Consider the following 17309-nt stretch of genomic DNA (forward strand, 5'->3'; position numbering starts at 1 on the left):
AAAACAAGTCCACACAGAGTAGACATGAGTGAGAAATGCTCCATAAAAGGGACAATCAGCCATGTTTTGGGAAGCTAGAAGTTTTATTTATTTATTTAAAATTACTGCCTCCGTCTAGTGTCAGTGGGGTAGGGGGATCGATACGCCTCCTTATTGTCCGAGGCTGAAACCCACAAATAAACTCTTTTCCTCAGAGCATATTATTTATTGCTGCCTAAACGTGATTTTCACTAGATATTACACAAGACATTACATAAAAGATTGTTCAATAAAATCTGGGTCCACCCCAAACAGGAAGATCCGTTAGACAGCAAGCACATATGGGCTGTTTTAGTACAGGACAACACAGTGTTCTTTAGGATTAGTTGAAGCAGTCATGACATCCAATAAAAAAGTACTTAAATAACACAAAAACTTAATTTCACAAACTGACAAGTAAAGGCATTAGATTAATGGACAAAAAAGAAAGAGAGTCATGTAACAAAGGGCACTGTGACTGACGGTTTTGGCTTTGTAAATATCGCCCAAGCGGGGTTTTGTACTTAACATGCTCATATAGATTACAGCACTCTCTAAACACATTTTTAAAATGGTGGAAATAGTCGGACGTCTTGATTCTGGCAGCTATAACCATAGGAATAGTAGCATTATCCGTCCATCCATTATTCGGTCGTTATGCCAGTGTATTGTTTATAAGGGTGGGATATCTGCAGTCAATTGAGACTGAAGAGGTCACTTAGAATGAAACGTTTCTGTAAGTAAACATCGTCTCCAGATGAACTGATTCAACTTCGTTTGATTCAGTGTTACAATTTCATTTAACAGGCGCCTTTATCCAAAGTCACGTACATCTGAGAGTTAATACGGCACTAGCAAGGATCTAAAACGCAAGTGTCAAAAAGCTAGGTTCGAATCCGATAGGACATAGGCGTCAACAGGCAGTGCATAGAAGCGATTTTATTTTATTTATTTAATATAAAAAGCACCGATAGTCTAAGCTGTATTGGTACACACTGTATGGAGAATTGTCGGATTCAAGCCGTCTCGCGCTGAGGGGCGGTACCACCACCAGGGAGCGACTCCATCAACGCGCCAGCCTTTCATGTCCACCACGCCCACTTAACTCCGTCACTTCCTGTAAAAACAAAGCCCGTGGCACTTTAATCGCTGCCTCTACTTCCATTTACATTTTCTGATCATGGCGCAGGGCGGAGTGGTCGTGGACCGTGACCAGTTCAACTGTTCGGTATGTCTGGACGTGCTGAAGGACCCCGTGACAATCCCGTGTGGGCACACTTACTGTTCCGAGTGTATCCGGCGATACTGGGATCAGGACGAGTACATCGGGGTGTACGCCTGCCCGCAGTGCAGGCAGACCTTCAGCCCCAGGCCGCTGCTGGGCAAAAACACCATGTTAGCCGACGTCGTGGAGAAATTCAAAACCACGAGCCTCCAGATGGCTGCGGTCCCGAGTCTGGCCGGACCGGAGGACGTGGAGTGCGACGTCTGCACTGGACGGAAGAGCAAAGCCGTCAAGTCGTGCACGGTGTGCCTGGCGTCGTATTGCGACGCTCACCTGCAGCCTCACTACGAGTCGGCCGCTTTCAAGAAGCACAAACTGATGGACGCCTCCAAGAAACTGCAGGAGACCCTGTGTGCCCGTCACGGCAAGCTGCTGGAGGTGTACTGCCGCACGGATAACCAGTGTATATGTTTCCTCTGTTTGGCAGACGAACACAAGGGACACGACACGGTGCTGGCTGAGACAGAGGTGCAGGAAAAACAGGTAGGGGGTCTGCTCTTCAGTGTCTGTTTTCATCTGATTTTAAGTCAACACAGTGATAAGATTATTCGTGTCCCTGGTGTGTATGTGAAGCTTCTCAATTCCGTTTCGGGGTTGATACAGTCGTGAAGAACTGGAGGTAAGTTTGAAAATACAATTCTCAGGTGATGGAAGATCATTATTTTTGAAAAAGCTTCAGGGAAAGTCATGGAAAGCGTGACTTCTCTTGAGCGTTACGCAGCATCAGTCAGAGAAGTTTGAATCGGTCCGTCAGGATACAACGTTTTTGCTATCAGACGAAAACTGAGCTTTGTTAATGTCCCTTAGCCCACATCGCATGCCACACAAGAGACACCCTTGTCGACACCGTTGTATCCAGATGACCTGATTCAACCTTCTTTGATTTTCTTAACTGGATTATGGAGTATGCATCAAGGCAGCATCCAGTCAGTTATCAGTGATCGGTGTTCAGTCATGTTGTCAGTCTACCAAGTGTTATTGCACTGGTAGACTGAGGTTTGGGTGGCTCATCATAATCTGCAACCATCGAAAATTGTGACCATAGTTATCCTGAATGCACAGAAAGCACTATGTCATCACTAGAACGGACGATCACCTAAACTTAACCACTCCAAGCTCACCCATTGCACCGGTGCCAAAGAAGATCAGGGTAACATACTTGAATGATTGGCGTCCTGTTGCTCTCACCCCCGTAGTGAGTAAATGCTTTGAGAGGCTTGTTAAGGGACTAATCTGTAGAACGTTACCGCCAGTTTGCCTACCGGGAAAAATAGATCCACTGATGACGCAATGGCCACTACACGCCACCTGGAGAAAATGAACTCCTACGTGAAAATGCTGTTTGTAGACAACAGCTCAGTATTCAGTACCATAGTCCCCTCCAGACTCTACACCAAGCTCTCAGGGACTTAGGACTCAACCCTATCCTGTGCCAGGTGCCGATGCCAGGTGGTGAGGATTGGCGCCTCCAACACCTCTGGCCCTGATCACCGACGATGACGAGACGGCATACAGGAGAGAGGTCAACAATCTAACAGTGGTGCCAGGAGAATAACCTCTCCCAGCATCGACAAAACCAAGGAGCTGAAAGAGGAGGCTGGCCCCCATCACCATCAATGGGACTGCTGTAGAGAGGGTCAAGTTCTTTGGTGTCCACATCACCGAGGTCCTCACCTGGGTTGAACACACCAGCCATGGGGTGAAAAAGGCACAGCAACGCCTCTTTCACCTCAGACGACTGAGGAAGTTTGGCATGGAGCCCAGGATTCTATGGGCCTTCTACACACAACTGAGAGCATGCTGCATGGATGCATCACTCCCTGGCATGGGAACTGTACTGCCCACAACCGCAACACGCTGCAGAGGGTTGTGTGGATGGCCCAGGACATCAGTGGATGCGAGTTTCCCTTCATACAGGACATATACAATGGACGTTGTGTCAGCAAAGCCCGTAGGATTATCAAAGACCTCAGCCATCCCAACTATGGACTGTTCCAGCTGCTCCCGTCAGGCAAGTGGTACCGCAGCCTTAAAGCCCGGACCAGTAGGCTTCGAAACAGCTTTTTCCACCAAGCAACCAGGCTTCTGAACAAAGAACACTAAAAGACACTAAGCCTGGTGCCAGACTGATGGTACTGACCTATGGTCTTCAGCGGATCATCAGTTTATACACACACACAGAAGTATCTTGGCACACACAAATATGCAAACAACTATACACACACATGCACATTTATTAAGGCTGGACCTACACACACACAGCACCTTACATACATCACACACTATTTGTTATTAGTGCTTTTTTTGTTCTGTTTTGTTGTTATTTAATTACTATTATTGCTGCAGTGTTGAGGAGCTGAAACTCGAAAAATTTACTCTCTTATACTTTTATAATGAGACGTAACAAGTAAAGAATCTTGAATCTTAAATCACACATAAACTTAACCACACCAAACCCGCACCTAAACTTAACCAGGAGATGGGAAGACTTGGAAATGTCTGTCAGTCCATCGCTAAACTATTCTGAATTGCTCCCCGTTTTTTTACCGTACATCGCTTAGTGGTGGTAACGATTTTTGATGGTTGCAAAAATTGGTGTCAATAATCAGTGGCTTCAAATGAATGATTGTAAAATATGCCTTTTCTAAAAGTTATGTAGTTAAAACATCTTTTTGTGTAGCAGCTCTAAACAGTTTTTGTTTAGAATGTGTTTACTGGTAAAAGGGTGTTTTAGCTCTGATATTTGCATGGATAACGTATGTCATTTTTAAAGCACGTTGTTCTTATTCATGCTGATCAATTAACTTTTTAGACCCAGCTTTGTGAGATGAAACTGAGTTCTCAACAGAAGATTCAGGAGAGAGAGAAAGACGTCCAGGAGCTGAGACAAGCCATCTTGTCTCTCTGTGTAAGTGCCAGTAGCAGATTACATCTAATGTAATTTATTAATACCGGATAATGTCAAAGACAGAAGTGCCAGTGACTTCCAATATAGTTTGTTTTGATTTGGGTTGAACAACATCAACATCACAGTGCACACATGTGGTAGCCACATTGCAAAGGATGTAAGGCAAATTGGGTCCCTTAGACATCTTTTTTTTGGGGGGGTTAACCACCTTTTCCCCCCCAGTTGTACCCAGCCAATTACCCCACTCTTCCGAGCCGTCCCGGTTGCTGCTCCATCCCCTCTGCCGTTCCTGGGAAGGGCTGCAGACTACCACATGCCTCCCCCGATCCATGTGGTGTCGCCAGCCACTTCTTCTCACCTGACAGTGAGGAGTTTCACCAGTGGGACGTAGCACATAGGAGGATCACACTATCCCCCCCGCCCCCCGAACAGGTGCCCCAACCGACCCCAAGAGGCACTAGTGTAGTGACCAAGACACATACCCACATCCGGCTTCCCGCAGACACGGCCAATTGTGTCAATAGGGATGCCTGTCAAGCCAGAGGAAACACGGAGATTCAAACTGGCGATCCCCGTGTTGGTAGGCAACAGAATAAACCGCCAAGCCACCCGGACACCCCCCATTACACATGTCTCTCATTCTTTTCGCTTGATAGAAAACAGATCTAACAAGGTCTGTTTTTTGTTTTTTTTACAGCTACTGTTAAATTAAAATATTCTGGCACATCTGATGAATGATATAATTTAATTTGATTTACTGATTTCTTGGGCAGCTGCCTTATCTCTGCTAGAATCAATCACCCTATCTTGACTAGAGTGATAAATTCTTTTCAATGGAAGAAGGCTGAATATATCTGATGAAATTCCCTCTTTAATATTGCAATATTTGTCGCAAAAATTAAATGTCACAATGTGGATTTTTTTTTTCTTTTGTTAACGCCACTCCGCCCCAGTTGTGATAATATCCCAGCTCTTTCTGAATTCTGCCAGTGACTCTGAGATGTTATCTCTTTAAACAAGATGATATGCATATCTGCCTTTACTTAACTGGTGCAGAGATAAACTAAGATGGTAAATATTTAATAAATGGGGCCCGCACAGGAAATAACGGCTTCACCAAAGTTTAGGGGGCTCAACCTTCAATGTTTGTGTGTGCTTGGACATAGCGCTCTGCTCGGGCAGCGATTGAGGAGAGTGACAGGGTCTTCACTGAGCTGATCCGCTCCATTGAGGTGAAGCGCTTTGAGGTGAGGGAACTGCTCCGAGCCCAGGAGAAGACGGCTGTCAGCCAGGCTGAGGAGCTGCTGGAGAAGATACAGAGGGAGATTGCAGAGCTGAAGAAGAGAGATGCCGAGCTGGAGAAGCTCTTGCATGCTGAGGACCAAATCCATTTCCTCCAGGTAATTTCACCACTTTGAATAACGTCAGATGGACTCGCAGATTGCTGACAAAATATGGGCGCTTTTCTTCTGGTTGTCTTATGCCATCATATATAAATGGCTATCATAAAGGTGCTATAGCATAAAAAAAGGAATGATGAAATGATGTATTTTTTTCTTATGTGTTGGACTTAGTTGTTGGTGGGTCCCAGATCTACCAGTTATAAGTGGGGAATATTTGAGATAACGGTTTACCAGTCATATATGAAATTTAACACCTGGTTTGGTGGTTATTTCTGAACGGTCCTGCTTACGGTGTTGTGGAAAAGGTTCTTTTGAACTGCAGGATTTTCATGCGTATTTCAGAAAAAACTTCCTTCTCGTCTCTATTTGTCATTCCAGAGCTGCCATTCTGTCCCTCTTGCACCTGTATTAGAAAACCTGCCTTCAGTCACCTCCGACCACAACCTCAACTTTGGCCCAGTGATGACAGCTGTGTCCGATTTTAAAGGTCTGCTACTCGAAGTCTGTCAGGGAGGATTTGTCAGCATCTATGAGACAGGTAGGAACACTGGACATGGGTGGTAATTTCTGATCTTTTTTTGCTCCGGTGGAATTATTACCATGTCAGTTCTGATGTATGTCTCTTTCTGCTTTTCATGTCGTAGTGAGAGATGTGGAGATTGTAAATTCTCAGAATCTTGGCGCTCCACAAAAGCCAGAACTGCCAGCCCAAGGTGAGTTTACATGCTGACATTTGGAATTCATTTACTGATTTTCAACTCTGAAGCCTAACTTCATAAAGAAACAGAATTCTGTATGCCTATATCATCCTCTGTATTGGAATATTTAATATATACACTGTGTGGTATATTTAGGCAATGTCAGCCATATAAAATGTAATAATTATTGAAATTCCCAGAGTGCTGTGTAGTGCAGAGAGCCTCTGTGTGCTGACTTTGTATGAGTACAAATAAGGACAGAAGGGTGTGCTGGCTGTCTGAACAGAACTAGCTATCCTGTAACAATGTTTTATCTCTGTCCTTACAGCGACCCCGGTAACTGGGTTAGACCAGGCTCCTGTCAGCCCTTTTAACCCCTTCCTCACTCCAGGCTCTACGATTCCCTCATTTGGTGGCTTTGCTTTGTCACCATTCGGTAAGTGAAACTTTAGTCAAATAACAAAGGGTTTTTAGAGTAATTCTTGCCCTGCACGCATGACAAGCTTTGTGAGTTAATTGCATTGATGTCCCTTTGTAAACTGGGTTTAAACTTAGTCTTTTTAAGTGGTTTGAAAAGGTGGACCATCATAAAAATTTACAGTTTGATCACAGCCATATCACAAACCAAGTCAGACCATGCAGGTGTGGCGTACAGTGTGCAAGGATGTGTCGGCTGGAAATCACTCCATGTTGTAAGTTTGATGAGTCTGTTCCACTGTTCTGGTGTTCAACATCTCAACTATGTATCCCCCTTGAACGCCAGACCCAGGTTGTATTCCTTACTAATTAAAATCCTCTTTACTGGTTGTTTTTAATCTCTGAAATGCCTAGATGGAACGTGGCTACAATTCTAAGCATGATTCTGGTCCAACTTGTATTAAAAGTTATGGGCCATTAAAATTTGCTTGATGTTTATTCTGCCTTCCATAAAGGGCAAAAAAAGGTGGTAAAGGTCTCCAGCATAAGAATGTATCCCACATTCCAGTGCTCTGATAAATCAGCGGACAAAATGATACGATGTGAGTTAACAATCGTACATAAAAATGTCAGATGATTGTGTATTCATGTCAGTTACTATAGTTTGTACACATCAGTGCTAGTCCTTGTCTATTGACAATGCTGCACCATTTACAAGAATGCAGCTTGTAGTTGCAAAACAATTATAGCCGTACTTGGTAGCTTATGGTTGCAAACCAGTATTTTAATTCGATTCAACTAGTATTCTTGAAGGGTCAGAAACATCAGTCGGTAACATTTACTTGTTTCAGGACACAAAAATCTATCCAATAATTGCTTGCCATAAGGTTAGGTGTGTCGACTTCTACTGAACATCAGTCCAGCTCAAAATATGAGCAAATGGATTGACTCTGCAGTCTGTTTCTGTGTTTATAATCTCTACATACACAGCCCAAAAGGAGAAAAGGTTACCATGCTCGCAGTCCCTCAAATCCCTAGCAGGGTTGTTTAGTTATGACTGCTGTTCTTCCCTTACTCCTCTTCCCAAAAGCTGAAGTGTTCCTTTGTTCACTGAGTTTCATCTGTGGGGCACTCGCTCAGTGGAGGACATGAAGGGCAGCATCAACTTCGATAGTTCATCCCCAACCTCATGAAAGATCGATGTCATCAACACGCGAGATTGATGTGGGTCACAAATGCTATTTAGTTTTGTACTTCATTTGATTTTCAGTGGGTGACACTGTGCATGTTATACGCTACCCAGTTGGGATATCTGAGCTCTGTAACAAACCCGGCTCTACGAGCCCCTCCTAGTGTTAACCCTCTTCTGTGGATCCAGGTTCTCCAAGGTTGCTCCTGAATAACGCTTTGTTTTCCCCTCACTTATACTGTTGTATGACTTGTGAGATTGCTTTTAGACTACCTGCCCCGCCTACCAGCTTAGCTAGGCTGGCTTTTAGCTTGGCGGGTAAGCTAAACTGACTAAAATTGTGTCGGCCACTGAACTCACTCACACTTACTCATCCCATGACCTTGAGAGCCATAGGTTGTTTCCTGATGAATACTTGGGCTGTCTGGGATCTCCATAGCTCTCAGTCTTCTGATGTGCGAATTAGGATTGAGAAGCTGCAGCCAGACCATTCTTGATGTCTAGCCAAGATTTTCTCTGCCTGCCTCTTCCTCACACTATCACACAGGTCACACTGGCGATGGAGGTGCTTCTCGATCAATAGTCTGATGTTGAAAATCCGTTCAGTGGTACTTCTTTTTGGTCTAAATCCTGCCTGCTCTTCTGAAAGAATTTCCTTGGCCTTCTCCTTCAATCTGTTCAGGATAATCCATAGCATTACTTTGCTACCATGACAGATAAGGCTGATTATTCTGTAATTTTTGCAAATCTTAAATTTCCTTTCTTGGGGGTAGGGATAATTAAGGATTGGGTCCACTGAACTCGCCTGCATTAAAACCAAGCTACAATCCATAGAACTTTGATCAAAGATCAAGTTTAACTATGCTCTCTGTTAGCTGCCATCCAGTTCAACCCAGAGGAGCTCGGAGGTCTGGTTGACGGTCTGGGTCCCTCTTGCAGCTGGTCCTCAGTGGTACTGGGGAAGAGACAGATCTCTAGCCACCTGTTTGATCCAGACTTTCATCTCCCTTTGGAAAACTTTCTCTCTATTGACAGAGCTCGCTGGCAACATATCCCAGCCTGTTATCCCGGTTGTTGATGTCAGCAACGGAGCTACTCCATCGACTAGGAAACGTCCTGCAAGACCCAGCTTGGGATGCTGTCCACTTAACATCCCCACGAGCAAGCGTTTACGAGTTGAGCTCACCAACTCCACACCACCATCCTTTCGGCCTTCAGCTTTCCAACCACCCTCTTTCACTCACTGCGAGGAGCCCTTCACCACTATCACAGGGGTCTCTACCATGGTGAGTGTGGGGGCTGATACAGATGACCTTCATCATCAAAATCTGATAATCAACAATAGAGGATGCCTCAACGGCCAGCGAGAAATCCTTGTGGCTGGTGATTCCACCTCCAGGTTCGTCAAGCTCCCTTTGTGGCATAACTTGCTGTTTCTGTGGTTGTAAAGTTACTGACGTCTCTGTACATATTCCAGCCATACTTCATTGCCGTCCAATTGTCCACACTGTTATTGTGCGCATCAAAACCAATGACGTAATTTCAAGGCAATCAGTAAAGCTACAGGCTGACTTTAAGTCCCTCACCCCAGCATACCAGATGGTGATGGAGGAGGTGAGGATGGACTCAGTGATGGCAGTGTAAGTGCACCATCATTGGCTTTGGCAGGTTGAACTTTTTCAGCTGCAGCAGGAAGTACATCCTCTGCTGCGCCGCCTTGGTGAGGGAGTTGATGTTCAGCTCCACTTAAGGTACTGGGTGATGATGGTACCCAAGAAGCAGAAGGGTGATGGGTTTGGGTGGGGCTGGGTACTTTCTGAAGTGCACACTGTCTTTAGAACATTGAGCTCCAAGTTATTTTGGCTGCACCAGGAAACCAGATGGTCAATCTCCCATATGTAGGCAGACTCATCCCCACCAGAAATGAGCCCAATAAGGGCTTGACTGACTGCTGACTGAAGGTTCAGCTGTTCATATACAGGGAGAAGAGTAGAGGGGAAAAGACATAGCCTTGAGGGGGAACCGGTACTGATGGTCCGGGAGTCAGAGACGTGTTTCCCCAGCTTCATGTGCTGCTTCTTGTCAGATAGGAAGTCAGTGATCCACCTGCAGTTGGAAACAGGCACGTTCAGCTAGGAGAGTATGTCCTGCAGAAGATCCAATTTGATGATGTTGTTGAAGGCAGAGCTGAAATCCACAAACAGGATCCAGGTGTAGGTTCCTGGAGAGTCCAGGTGCTGGAGGATGAATTGGAGCATCATGTTTACTGCATCCTCAACAGACCTGTTGGCTCTGTAGGCAAACTGCAGGGAGTCCAGGTGTGGGTCAGTGACAGTTTTAAGGTAGGGCTGAACAAGGTGCTCAAAAGACTTCATTACCACAGAGGTCAGGGCGATGGGTCTGTAGTCACTGAGTCCTGTGATTCTTGGTTTTTTTGGGGACAGGGATGGTGGTTGAGGTCTTGATGCAGGCTGGTACACGCATGTCTTGAGTGAGGTGTTAAAAATGTCTGTGAACACCGGAGACAAATGCTTCAGGGTGGAGAGAGAGTCAGAGTCTGGTCCAGCAGCTTTGCGGGGGTTCTGTCTCTTGAACAGTCTGTTTATGTCCCTCTCCAAGATTGAGAGAGTTGTCCTTGTGGTGGGGTAGGCCTCTAAGGTGGGCCCCAGCTGAGGCGGGGGAAGAGGAGCAGGTGGATGGTGTCATGGGGGATGGTGACAAGACTGTCCCATTGTCTTTCAAATCAGCAATAGAACTCATTCAGATCATTTGCCAGGTTAAAATCATTTGTGGAGTGGGGGGCTTTCAGTTTGTTGTTGGTGATCTGTCTGAGACCCTTCCAGACAGAGGTTGATTTGGTTTCTGAGAACTCCTGTTGAAGTCTCTGAGTACAGTCATTTAGCATTTCTCACCTCCTTGCTAAACCTGTATTTATACTCTTTAAATCGGACCTTGTCCCCACTGCTAAACACTTCCTCCTTTTCCTACCGAAGCTGTCTGAGTTTAGCTGTAAACCAGGGTTTGCCATTGTTGTAACTAACCCTGGTGTGTGATGGTACACAACTGTCCCCACAGAAGCTGATTTAATCCAGACTGTTGGGGGCAGACCTGAAAACATCCCAGTCAGTACAGTCCGAGCACACATGAAGTTCCTCCACCTTCGCTGGTCAACTTCTTAGATGTTCTCACAACATGTTTAGAGAATTCTAATTTCTGCCTGTATGCAGGAATCAGGTGGCCCAGTGCAGTGCGGGGGACTGCATGAGAGGCACTGTTGATTGTAGTGTAACAGTGATCTTAAGTGTTCTCCTCCCTGGTCAGGCATTTAATCAGCTGACTGTATTTAGGTAGTTCATGGCTGAGATTTCCTTTGTTAAAGTCATCGAGGAAAAATACGAGAGTCCAGGTTTGTCCACTCTACACACAGTATCTAGTCGGCAAGCATGTACTGTGCCTCCTGCATGTCAGCCTGTGGTGGAATGTAAACACTGCACAGAATGAATGAAGCAAACACATGAGGGAGTGGAAAGATTTACAGTTGATGAAAAAAGTTTCCAGAACAGGAGAACAGTCCTGCAGAATCACTGTCACATCTTTACACCGGAGAGCTCTGTGCCGGAGAGCTCTGTCGCGAACAGCTGGAAGCCTGTCAGCTGCAGTGCAGAGTCCAGTATTGATCCACACAGCCAAGTTTCCGTGGAAGCACAAAATGAAAGATGAAGAAAAGTCTCCATTAAAAGAGTTTGTCATACAGCCAGGATGGGAGAATAGTATTAAAACCTGAACTTTAATCGACAACCAGAACCCTTGCATAGGTGCCAGAGGGCTCTAGGTGTTGAAAAATCGACAGCTAGAACCCTTGCATAGGTGCCAGAGGGCTCTAGGTGTTGAAAAATAGAGTGTGGACACAATGAAACCGCATCATCAACAAACCTATTTGCTCTATATGCAAACTGATAAGGCTCTAGGACAACACTGGAAAGATACAATCATAGATCCCACATAACACAACCCCTCACATCCCTTTATTGGCTCCCTGTAAATTATAGAATAGATTTCAAGTTACTGCTTATTACATACAACGTCCTACGTTGTCTTACCCCTTTATACATTTCCGAACTTTTGCATATTTGCACCACCTCTAAGCCACTCAGATCTTCTGACCAGGATCTCTTATTTATACCCCGCTTCCTCTGCAAATCCAAGGGTGATTGTGCTTTTGCAGTCAGGGCCCCATCCCTCTGGAAGTCTTTCCCCCCTCTGTTAGATCAGCTTAGTCTGTAAACAGCTTTAAGAAACTTATCAAAACCCATTTATACATACTTGTCTTCCCTGTAAAGGGGCAGTAATTTATACTTTTTTGTATTTGTGTGTGTATTATGTTTATAATGTTATTTTTCACACATCTTGTGTAACACTTTGTAACTTGGTTTTAAAAGTTGCTATATAAATAAACTCTTACTTATTTCTGTCTGCTCAGGCTCCAAGCTCTCCACGGCTTCCAGACCCTCCAGGCACCTTCAGCGACGTTCCTACTCCAGGAGGAAATAGCCCACGAGATGGATGTTTAAGTTAATATGTTAAATTCACATTTTGAAATGCTTTGAAAACACATTGCTCCATTTCTCATCTTCCATATAAGACTGATGGATTTGAATGAGCCTTGAAGTATTTAGTATTTTGGCAACTTTTGGTTTTGCCAATGTATTTGCAATGGCACCAGTGGGATCAGTAAGAAACTGACATACAAACCCAGTTTACAGTGCCATTGATGATCAAAGCTGAACTAACATTAATTTCATTTAGATTTACTGTTACATAAGCAGTGCCTAATTACATTTCAGCATATGGCACTGAACCTGTATTGTAAGTTTTATTTCTTTTATATAGTAATGCTTTTATAATAATTTCTTCTTATTTAACCAAATCTGTGATATTAATTTTGCATTGCTGACAATGACAATTTGTAACATGCTATAAAAAGCAGAACTGCAAAAACTTGACTCCTTGAGTATTTTTTTTTAACGTTTACATAGGGGCTTGTTAACCTTGCATTGCACCTGGGGGAAAAAATTGTTTCCTCTGTAGAACCGGGATAACAGGTTGACTACTTAAACCTCACACACTCAACATAATAGTTTTATCGAAATTGTATATAAATATGTATATATCTGAAGGTTGTGTTGTGGTGGTGTTCTATGTTAAGTACGAAACGAGTCAAATTATGCGCAATCCTACATGGCCAATAAACCTGATTCTGATATATTTTTCAGTGTTGAAAAATCCTTATGCAATTACTGTCTGGATTAACATCCAGCAGAATGGATCAAATGTGTCGTGGTGCATTATACCGTTTGCCTATCTAGTACATTTTATCTCCTGGGCACAGCTTTTGATTGGAGGCCTCGGGCTGTGTAATGTGACACCTGAGAGCCGGTCAGCCACATAGTCACCTGTGGGGCGCGCCCTCAGCCATGTTTGCACGTGTCACAGTCGTCGTCATCGACGCGGGTGGGAAAATGGCAGCGACGAGTGTTTCTATTGAGCAAGACCAGTTCAGCTGTTCGGTGTGTTTGGATGTGTTGAGGGACCCGGTGACGATCCCTTGCGGGCACAGCTATTGCCTGGACTGCATTGAAGATTACTGGTTTAGGGCGAGGCGAAAGAGACGCTACAGCTGCCCCCAGTGCAGGCAGGCGTTTCACCCCAAACCCACGCTGAGCAGGAACACGGTTCTGTCTGAAGTGGTCCAGAGGTTTCAGGGGGTCACTTTACAAACCGCTGAACAGCGCGCGGCCACACCGGAAGAGGTGGAATGCAGCGTTTGCACAGGAAGAAGGAGCAATGCTGTCAAATCCTGTGTTGTGTGTTTGGAGTCTTACTGCGAAGCTCACCTGAGGGCTCATGAGGCGCGTTTTCAAGGGGAGGCTCATAAACTGATCACGGCTTTGGATCAGCCGAGGGAGAAGCTGTGCCCTCACCACGGAAAGCTGTTGAGGCTGTATTGTCACACAGACCGGCAGTGTGTGTGCTCTCTCTGTACCAAAGGAAGGCACGACGGCCACCGTACCGTCCCTGTGGGGCGGGAAAGAGCGGCTCAACAGGTGCGCTACTTGTTTAAACCAGTCATTTGAATGTTGCCATATTTACATATGCTACTTCACTGGCAGAATGACAAGTGCTTTGTAGCGTATTTAAATTCAGGTCTATTTAACTCACAAATTCACTAATATTGCAAATAATATCTCTCTCTGTGTCCATTTAGCTCAGACAGTAATTTGAGAATAACAGATATAATTCAATTGTACAAATCACTATAGTGGCACGGTGGCGCAGTGGTTAGCGTGGTCGCCTCACAGCAAGAAGGTCCTGGGTTCGAGCCCCAGGGTTGTCCAACCTTGGTGGGTCATCCCGGGTCGTCCTCTGTGTGGAGTTTGCATGTTCTCCCCGTGTCTGCGTGGGTTTCCTCCGGGGGCTCCGGTTTCCTCCCAAAGTCATGTAAGTCAGGTGAATCGGCTGTACTAAATTGTCCTTAGGTATGAATGAATGAATGTGTGTGTGTGTGTGTGTGTGTGTGTGTGTGTGTGTGTGTGTGTGTGTGTGTGTGTGTGTGTGTGTGTGTGTGTGTGTGTGTGTGTGTGGCCCTGTGATGGCCAGGGTGTCTCCCCGCCTGCCGCCCAATGACTGCTGGAAATAGGCTCCAGCATCCCTGAGAGCAGGATAAGCGGTTCAGATAATGGATGGATGGATGAACAAATCACTATAATAGTGTTTGGTAGATAGCTTTAAAACAATGACTACCTCACAAGACTAAACCTGCCATAACAGTTGTAATAAAGATATTTATGATCTTAAAAATCCCAGCTGTGTTCCATAGACAGTGTGAGTGTCTATGCATGCTCAATAATCCAGGTAAGAAAATCAAAGAAAGTTGAATCAGTTCATCTGGACACAACGTTTATTGAAAGATATGTTTCATCACTCATCTGAATGAGCTCTTCAGTCTCAACTGGCTGCAGGTATCCCCACCCTTATACACCATACAGTGGCATAATGACCGAAACCAACGATCAGTTTCATATGCAAATAGCTATGATCAGTAACTAGAGTCACAATGGCCATGTGTACTATTCGCAGAGGATTTGGGAATGCTTGTAATCACAGCAGTGTAAGATGGCGACAGATGTACTGGGTGTGCTGTGGGTTCGCCAGTCTCACCTATTGTGGCCAACTTCTATATGGAAGAAGTGGAAAAAAGGGCTCTGATGTCCTATCCAGGGGCACCACCTAGCCCGTCTCAGGACGTACCACATTTCACCAACCACATTAACTATCTGCACAACCACATCAAGTTCACCAGGGAGGATGTTAAAAATGACAGGTTAGCCTTCTTAGACTGTGAAATTGCAATTGGTGATGGGGGACATTTGATTGTTGATGTTTACCATAAACCAACACACACTGATCAGTACTTACGGTTTGACTCTCATCATCCACTGGAGCACAAACTAGGAGTCATTAGGACGCTGTACCACAATGTCCCCACCGACGCAGCGGCTGGGGAAAGGGAGAAATCCCACATTAAACAGGCCATGGTCAAGTGCGGTTATCCTAACTGGGTGTTTGTTAAAGCCAGGAAGACGCCCCAAACAGTGCACGAGCCAATCGAAGAGAGAAGGACAACAGCTGTCTAAGTGTAGACCAATGGTGATTCCGTATGTGGTGGGAGTGGCGGAACAGTTGAGACGTGGATTTTCCAAACACCGAGTCTCAGTTGCCTTCAAACCCCAAAACACGCTGCGCCAGAAGTTGGTCCACCCCAAGAATCAGGTCCCCCGGCACAACCAGAGCAATATAGTGTACAATGCCAGGAGGATTGCCGTGACTTGTACATTGGGAAAACTAAACAGACGCTGGCCAAAAGGATGGCACAACACAGAAGAGCAAACACATCAGGCCAGGACTCCACAGTCTACACCCATCTACAGGCCAGTGGCCACTCTTTCAAGGATGAGGATGTGCACATCCTTGATAGGGGGGAACACTGGTTTGAACGGGGAGTCAAAGAGGCCATCTATGTGAAGAGGAAATGACCATCCCTGAACCGAAGGGGGGGGGGCTAAGAGTACATCTGTCCCCAGTTTACATCGCTGTGATTGCAACCATTCCCAAATCCTCTGTAAATAGTACACATGGCCAGTGAAACTGTGGTTAATGGTCGCGCCTATTTGCATATGAAACTGATCATTGGTTTTGATCATTATGCCACTGTATTGTTTATAAGGGTGGGGATACCTGCAGTCAGTTGAGACTGAAGAGGTCACTCAGATGAGTGATGAAATTTTTCTGTCAATAAACATTGTGTCCAGATGAACTGATTCAACTTGCTTTGAGTATGAGAAATATATTCTATCATAGTCCAGCCCTGCAGATGTCGGCAAAGTTTGTATTTCAAGGTTTGTTTTTTTTTTTTTTTTTTTTTGCTGATGGACTAAACTATGAAAAAATGTTAAGTCCTGAAGGGATTACATTGCACCATATATGATTATCAGTGTTTTTTTGCACGAAGAAAAAACTGGAGGAGGCCTCTTTGAAGGCTGCACAAAAACTGAAGGAGGCTGAAAAGGAGCTTCGATATATTGTCAGATATATCAAGGTAAGTACAGTACCGCTATGAAGAAAAATCAGTATAGATATATAAAAAAAAATGCAACCATTGGGACATTTTGTATATGGTTACAATTTTGAAATACTGGATGAGTGTAAATTGGAAAACAAAACTATTAAAAACGGCACTCTCCCCAGCGCTCCACAGAAGCAGTGTTGGAGGAGAGCGACTGGCTCTTCTCCAAGCTGACTCGCTCCATTGAGGTACAGCGCTTGGAGGCGAGGGAGCGGATCAGAGGCCTGGAGGAGACGGCCGTCAGCCAGGCGGAGGAGTTGCTGGAGGAGGTACAGAGAGAGATCAGCCACATGAAGAGGAGAGATGCTGAGCTGGAAAGGTTGTCTCACACCGACCATGTCCACTTCCTCCAGGTACTGTAGTGATCAAATGCTGCCAAGGGGCCGCTCGGTAACGACAGGACTATATTCATCCCCCACTGCAGATTTCAATATAAATTTTGAGAGGGCATGGAAGTGTTTTTGGCGATAAATGAATGTAATCCATAACATCCACAAATTGCTCTACGGAGCACAAATATGTTGCTGTATACAAATGCTTTTGGATTTGTCTTCAAGACTGATAAATAACGAAAATGAGCAAACAGTAACTGCAAAACTGAAGGGGATTTGATAAGACAAAATTTGCAAAGGAAAAAATATATAGTGGGTAGTACACAAATGTCATGTGATTTACAAAAACTGTCTCATGAGCTGCAAATATGAAGAA

At 44.9% G+C, this 17309-nt stretch overlaps 1 protein-coding gene across 2 annotated transcripts; it reads left to right on the forward strand.

The window, feature by feature from the left end:
* The first annotated feature begins 1159 nt into the window (after positions 1–1159).
* Positions 1160–12908, forward strand: LOC130123561 (E3 ubiquitin/ISG15 ligase TRIM25-like). 2 transcript variants are annotated; one of them, XM_056292767.1, is made up of 8 exons: positions 1160–1786; positions 4116–4211; positions 5378–5611; positions 5993–6152; positions 6259–6327; positions 6641–6748; positions 8954–9317; positions 12399–12908. In XM_056292767.1, the coding sequence occupies exons 1-8, from the start codon at positions 1199–1201 to the stop codon at positions 12487–12489; spliced, it is 1710 nt and encodes a 569-aa protein (XP_056148742.1). In that variant the 5' UTR covers positions 1160–1198; the 3' UTR covers positions 12490–12908. The 2 variants fall into 2 exon arrangements, with proteins under 2 accessions (XP_056148742.1, XP_056148743.1); XM_056292768.1 differs by lacking the exon at positions 8954–9317.
* The last annotated feature ends 4401 nt before the right edge of the window (positions 12909–17309 follow it).

Source organism: Lampris incognitus, chromosome 14 (assembly GCF_029633865.1).
Source record: "Lampris incognitus isolate fLamInc1 chromosome 14, fLamInc1.hap2, whole genome shotgun sequence".
Classification (NCBI taxonomy): Eukaryota; Metazoa; Chordata; class Actinopteri; order Lampriformes; family Lampridae; genus Lampris; species Lampris incognitus.